General features: G+C 53.3%; 1 protein-coding gene across 2 annotated transcripts; it reads right to left on the bottom strand.

The window, feature by feature from the left end:
• Positions 1-264: 264 nt before the first annotated feature.
• On the bottom strand, positions 265-5,762 carry LOC144003999 (uncharacterized). 2 transcript variants are annotated; one of them, XM_077500840.1, is made up of 2 exons: positions 5,625-5,762; positions 265-5,523 (listed from the first exon to the last, which is right to left on the bottom strand). In XM_077500840.1, the coding sequence occupies exon 2, from the start codon at positions 5,430-5,432 to the stop codon at positions 633-635; it is 4,800 nt and encodes a 1,599-aa protein (XP_077356966.1). In that variant the 5' UTR covers positions 5,433-5,523; positions 5,625-5,762; the 3' UTR covers positions 265-632. The 2 variants fall into 2 exon arrangements, with proteins under 2 accessions (XP_077356966.1, XP_077356965.1); XM_077500839.1 differs by having other exon boundaries at positions 265-5,498.
• Between the last annotated feature and the right edge of the window lie 1,455 nt (positions 5,763-7,217).

Raw genomic sequence — 7,217 nt, 5'->3', positions numbered from 1 at the left:
TCAACAATATTTTCAGTAGTGTGTGAGGCAAAACTAGTGTCTTAAAAGTGGATATGTGTGGAGAAAAAAATGTTGCGTTTATGTGAGTGGAGTTTTTTCCCATTAGTATACACAAGTTGAAACATTTTCTGTCATGTGTAAGAGATCATTCCAGTAGTGTAAATGAAAAATGTTTTCAGGACTGTCAGAACATTTTTAGTTTAGGCGAGAGAATGGTTTCAGTACTGTATAACAGCATTTATGATGCAGGTCAGTACTGAAGAAACACACTCCTCAATGTCAAATATCATTTATTGACAGCGATGAAGGAGCCCTGCAGAGGCACAAACATATAATGGCTATACTTACATAAAACAGGTGGACAACATTAAGAATCACCACCTAACTGATAATCACACATTAAACATTAATTAACACATTAAACTAAAATTAGACTCACATGAACAACGTCAGCAGCTCAACATGAAGTCGGCAGCACTGTAACAACGTGTCCTGTCGGCAGCACACCAAAATGGAGAACTGCTGCCGCGAGGCAACACAACAAACTCAGTACCCCAGTGACCCCTAGTGGCCGGAGGAAACCTCTACATCCCCCCCAGTCCGGAAGCCTATCGATATATAGGTAGACGGACTCAGCCACGAATCCAACGGCCACTCTCAGGCTCATATCGCCTGGGCGGCCTCCTCACACGACATGGATGAGGGGTAGGGGGCAACAAAGGTGGCGACCGCGAAGGCGGGGTCGTGGCAGCCGGAGCCGCATCAACAGCGACAGGATCCCCACGGGCCACGAGCCCCACGGGAGGTCCATCACTCGGCGCAGGCACGTCCACATCCGAGGCCGAGTCGCGGGGCACATCGTTCGGCAGGCGAGGATTCACCCGGGACACCACAGGGCCCGTAAGCACCGACGGGGGAACCAGCACCTGGGCAAGGGGCAGTGGCAACGAACCCGACGGAGGCTGCCCAATGCAGGGGGCAGCCGGCGTGAAGGCGCGGAGGAAGCGACGGTTGCGCAAAGTCAGGCGCCCTGACCCGTCGACCTTTACACGGTACTGATCGTGGCCCAGCGACTCCACCACCACACCAGACCTGTCCCACTTATGAGGGCTCGGACCCATCTGATTCTGGATGAACACTGTCTCGCCGAGCGCCAGCGGGCGGAGAGGCCTCGAATGAGCCCTCAGCGATTCAGTAGTACGGGACAAGCGGGTACGGAGAGCGTCCTCCTTGGCCGCCCAAGCCTGGCGCCATAGAGGACGGATGTGCGGGCTAGAGAACTTCTCCAGCCTGTTGATGAAAGAGAGTGAGTCCCTAAGGGGGCGACCAAAGATAATCTGAGCCGGGGAGAGGTTGCAGTCAGGATCAGGGGTGTTACGCAACTGCAACATGGCACGCAGAAAGCGGTCATTGTCGAGGGTGCCAGTAGGGCCGGTATTAGAAACAAGGAGGCGCTTAGCAGTCTTCACAGCGACCTCAGCTCTCCCATTCGACTGCGGGAAACCGACCGAGGACACACGATGCCTGATGCACCATAAGCGGAAGAAGTTCTCAGTGTGGCTCGACATGAACTCAGGACCACCATCGCTCGAAAGCTCCTCAGGCACCCCAAAGGTAGCGAAGAAAGAACGGAGGTGCCGAACCAGACCAGCCGAGCCACCCAGATCCGTGCCCGCCGTAGAGCTCAGAACCTCCACCCAGCCCGAGAGCCGATCCCCAACGACCAAGTAGTGGCGCCCGCCATAGTCAAAGAAGTCGGCGAACACAGCCTCGAACGGGGTGGACGGCGGCGACGACGGCAGAGGCGGTGTGGCTGCCTGCGAAGGGGCGTTGCGGTTGCAGTCAGCACAGCCGTACCTGGTGGCATGTATCTCCTTGGCCATCCCAGGCCAGTAGACTATAGCACGAGCACGCTGCTCCATCGCAGAAACGCCCTGGTGAGCAGCGTGGAGATACTGAAGGACCCTACCACGAAGGGATGGAGGGACAACGACGCGGTCGTGATACAGCAGGACACCATCCTGCGCGTAGATCGATTCACAGACCGGGGACAGGCCCGCCAGGGCGGGGTCGCTCGCATCAATCCTACCCTCATTCTCGATGAGGTGCAGGACCCGGGCGAAGCACGCATCGGCCGCAGTTTCCTGTGCGAGGAGGGACCACGATATGGCACCGAGATCCTGCGCATCCACACGGATGGAGGCCATTAGTGCTGACTCCACCACATCAGGCACACTACACAACTTCACCGGTGGCTCATCCACCGGTCCAGAGAGAGACGGATGCCTCGAGGCAGCATCAGCGGCGTGGTTACTCTTGCCAGGTAGGTGCACAATGTCAAAGCGCCATGGGAGGGTGCGTTGTTTAAGTCTGAATAGGCGAGAGTTAGTAATTTCATCCAGCGTGCGATCGCCAAAGATCTTAACCAGGGGCTTATGGTCGGTAACCACAACAAGGTTGTCACAACCCTGTGTGAAATACTTCGTTTGCTCAAGGCCCCAGGCCACAGCAAGGGCCTCACCTTCGATGGCAGCATAGCGCTGCTCCGCCGAAGACAGGAAACGAGAGCCAGCCAGGGTGATCTTCCAACCCCCCGAGCAACAATCAGGTACACCAGAGGCGCAATCGCAATGCTGTTGGAGCAGGAAGTAACCAATACCACACCTGGACCAGTCTGGGCGGAGGCAGGTACGTTTCCGCATGTCGTAGATCTCCACGCCCTCGCGGATGGCTCCAATAATGGATAGCTTGGACGCCTGGAACGCTTCCTCCAATTCAGAAGACCAGGAGAACTTGCAGCGGGGGCTGAGGAACTGCTTGAATGGCGCCATCGTGTCACGCAACTGCGCATAGTTGGCCACCTGATTGACAAGGCCAAACCAACTTCTGATGTCAGTCGTAGACACTGGGGAGGGAAAGTCCCTAATTGCATCCAAGTACTTGGGGAGTGGTTCGATGGAGGCGTCAGAGACTCTGAACCCAGCAAAATCAACACATTTTTCCGCAAATTGGAACTTGTCAGCATTCAACACAATCCCTGACCGACCGACACGTGCGAGAAAGTCAATGGTCCTCCACCAGTGCTGTTCAAGGTCAGTGTCGTAGTGGACAGTGTCGTCCACACAGCGCTCCTTGCGCTCGAAGTCAGAGAGGACAGCATCAAAACGACGGTTGTATCCATCCCCCGATGACAGAAAGCCTTGAGGCGCCCTAGTGTAACGCCAGCGGCCAAAGGGCGTGATAAAGGTCGTCAGGTGACGATCCGACTCACGAAGGGGCACACTATGGTAGCCATTCCAGGCATCAGTCACGGACTTCCAAGTGCCTTTCGGGATGCGACGCGCAAGGCGGAATGGGGATTCAGTAGCGAAGGTTTCGCGCTGGCAGAACTTGTTGAGAGGGGAGAGGTCCACCGTCCTGCGGGGGGAGCCGTCATGCTTCCGAGTGACGACCATACGATGGCACCAAGTTACAGGATCGCCGTAAGGAACACGTTCAATGACGCCAAGGGCTTCGTCCCGCAGGAGGTCATCGTAGACCTGTTGCTGCCAGTGCAGAGGTATGGTGGCGGCGGTGTGGCAAGCCTTAGGCGTAGCCGCCGGATCCACATGAATTTCGATGGGTGGGCCATCCATACATGGCAAAGGCCGGTGAGGGCAGGTGTTGAAAGTAGATGAGGCGTATCTGTTGAGGAGCCAGGCCTTCATCCGACCATTATTTTCCGGTGTACAAGGGAATGGCAGCTCCGTAGGACGTGGTGGAGGGGCTGTACGCTGGGGACAGAAGCAGTGCGTGTCACGGGGACCGTATGGACCTTTACAGCCACCATTAATGGACCGTATAGCATTGAAAGGCGGCAGCGTGACCGTCGCATCAGGGGCGACAGGACCCTGAACGCCACTGGTTCCTACCAGGTTGTCGCCAGACGGGAAGCCAACAGGTAAGAGTCCGAGGTTGAGCAGCGTATCATAAGAGAGGTACATGGCACGGACGGAGTTGCTCACATACATCATGCAGCGGCAGGAGGTCACCGCTACATCACCACGACCGGGGACAGTTGAGAGCTCGGCGAAGAATGCTCCTACAATGTTAATGGGGGAGCGATTGGCAGCAGACAATCCGAGACAGACAGGGTACAAGTCATCGCGAGAGAATCCACAGGCGAGAAATTCCTCTAGAGACCAAAGGTCCGATTGCGCGCCAGTGTCAGCGATGGCGGATACGTTTACTGGTTTGACCGGGCCCCGGCTCCCATCGCCGCCTCCCTGTCCAACTGGCCTGTCGATCGAGATGGCGACGGACACGCGGGGGTGGTCCCGTAGCTTGGCGCGCCTCCATTCACCTTTAGTAAAGATGTGGTGCTCGAGTCTGATAGGTGCGGGTTTGTGGACATCACTGTGTGTAGTTGAAGCACGGCGTCGGGCCCTACGACATCGCGCGGGTCCGGCTCTGGACTGAATCGATGAAACCATAGAGATTGGTTCAGATTCCATGGCGGCCTGATGACTCTCTGTCATCTGCGGCAGCTGCCGCTTTTTGTGTCGTCGGGCCCGATAGCACTCAACGCAGACCTGGTGGGGCTTGGTGTTCCACCCCCGAGGCCCTTCAGTGAAAACCCGAAATAGGCTTTTACAGTCAGGGCACGTCGCCTGCCTGGTCCTGTCTGCTGGGGGCGGGGCAGCATCCATACGTGGATCTCTCTTCTGGCTGCGAAATGACGACATTGCTGAGAGGGTGGGAGACGGGGAAGCATCACGAGCCATTTCTCTGCTTTCGACTAGTGCAATCACATCATTCACCGGCTTACGCAGGACATCAGATATGCCCAGAGTGGCACGGCGTATGTCCGAGTCATAGATGCCATTGATCAAAACATCGCGGATGATGTGGTCAGTAAAGTCCACATCCCTCCCACACTCACACACTGTAGCGTAGGCGCATGTCTCCGCTTTCCCCCTCACTCTGGCAGCAAAGGCTCGGAACGTTTCATCACGTTCCTGGTGCAACTGAAGCAGCTCGGTACGTAGCACACAAGTAGCCACCGGGATGACAGCAAGTGAGCGCATGGCAGCGATGAGATCTGGCAAAGGCCTGGAAGCAGCATCGGGATCGGCTTTCAATAGGCTGTCACCTAAGTTGGGCCCGGCACACTGAAACAGTTGGAAAGGGGCCTGTGCATCTCCTATGCCCGAGCCAGCGCGGAAGACTTCCCAGCGACGAGTGAACACGTTCCATTCCTCTATGGATACACCAATGTCTACTGTGGGTCGGGCAAGTTTCGGGCCTTGGAAAGTAGGCGCCTGAGCTGTCGCCTGGGCAGGTGGGTTCTGATGCACAAAGCCATGGTTCGCCAACAGAGCAATGGCGAGGGCCTCAGACACATCGGCAGTGCTGAAAGCGCAGCTAGGGACGCAGCATTCAACGATGACCATGGCTCCTTCATGAAGAAACACACTCCTCAATGTCAAATATCATTTATTGACAGCGATGAAGGAGCCCTGCAGAGGCACAAACATATAATGGCTATACTTACATAAAACAGGTGGACAACATTAAGAATCACCACCTAATTGATAATCACACATTAAACATTAATTAACACATTAAACTAAAATTAGACTCACATGAACAACGTCAGCAGCTCAACATGAAGTCGGCAGCACTGTAACAACGTGTCCTGTCGGCAGCACACCAAAATGGAGAACTGCTGCCGCGAGGCAACACAACAAACTCAGTACCCCAGTGACCCCTAGTGGCCGGAGGAAACCTCTACAAGTACGCTGTAAGAATTTCAGTAGTTTATTAGCGAATGCGTCTTCAGTACTGTGAGAGCTGTTTTTAGTTGTGAAAAAAAGTAAATAGGGCACCTGTCGTCAAAATTTGACAGGTGGCCAATCAGAAGCCGTTATTTTGAATTAAGCCCCGCCCCCTTCCCGCCCCTATCCAATCAGAAGCCGTTATTTTGAATTAAACCCCGCCCCCTTCCGCCTTCTCAACCAATCAGAAGTCGTTATTTTGAATTAAGCCCCGCCCCTTCCCGCCCCCTAACCAATCAGAAGCCGGGGGACACCACCTGTCAAAATTTGACAGGTACCCCGCCCCCCAACCAATCAGAAGCCGTTATTTTGAATTAAGCCCCGCCCCCCTAACCAATCAGAAGCCGGGGACACCACCTGTCAAAATTTGACAGGTCCCCCGCCCCCCTCCCCTCACCCCCTCCTGCACCCCAGCCCACCGCCTCCCTCCCCGTGTACGTGTGTTTCCGGTAGATAATGTCGTGACCCCCTCCGCTAATCAAAATCGTGACAGGAACGACGGATAACGTCGTGTCTATAATCTAGATAGTCCACCATCTGCTAATCAAAATCGTGGTTAGTCGTTATCCTCTTGTTAAAAAGTTTTCGTCAAACTGATAGCTCTCACTCGAGTCGTGCAGGAAGCGCCCCAGACCTCCTCTATCGTGTGTGTGTGTGTGTGTGTGCGTGCATGCAGAAAGCGCCCCCACCCTCCTCTATCGTGTGTGCGTGTGTGTGTGCGTGCATGTAAAAACAGAGTGAGGCTCTCTTAATCGAACGAAAGTGTTGTGAATATTAAAAAATGTAGTCCATTTGCTTCATGTTTTTTAAAATAAATAAAAGAAACTTACCGGTGTTTCCGGGTGTGAAGTTGCGTCTCCTTTGACGGGTTTTTCTTTTTTTTAAAAATAAAGGACATTGTTGCGGGGTTGGTTTCTGACTGAAGGAGGTGGGGGAATACATACGAAAAAATAAAACGATTATTCGTGTGTATAGGTCGTTATTTAGACAATTTCTGAACCGCCTGCACGTTCGTCGCTTGAAGACGTCTGACATTGTAAAAAAGCTAAACGGGGGGTGGCGGAGAGGAGTGACTGCCTCTCCGATGGTGAACGGCGTCATCTTTTGGACTGACAGACATGGAAGGTAGGTATTAGAATGTGATAAGTTTGTTTATATTTTTAATTTTAAATAGAGTGAGGCGTGAAATTAATCGGTTGATGTTTTGTGCGTTGTATTTGATAGCAATCCAATAAAGAAATTTTGGCAGGATGAACACAATAAAGTTAGTCTAATTTTGTCTACAAAAGTAAATTAGGGTATTAAAATGTTGATATTGAATGTAAAACCTAAAAATTTTATTCAAAGGTATTCAATTTGTAAATTATACATTTTGGATGATGGAACAATGCATGGCATTAG

This window comes from Festucalex cinctus, chromosome 16 (assembly GCF_051991245.1).
Source record: "Festucalex cinctus isolate MCC-2025b chromosome 16, RoL_Fcin_1.0, whole genome shotgun sequence".
In the NCBI taxonomy this organism is placed as follows: Eukaryota; Metazoa; Chordata; class Actinopteri; order Syngnathiformes; family Syngnathidae; genus Festucalex; species Festucalex cinctus.
The sequence above is the reverse complement of the archived record's forward strand: the minus strand, read 5'-3'. Positions and strand labels throughout refer to the sequence as shown.

Coding starts and splice junctions, on each gene's coding strand:
- LOC144003999 (XM_077500840.1), bottom strand. CDS start 5,432: ATGGTCATCGTTGAATGCTGCGTCCCTAGCTGCGCTTTCAGCACTGCC.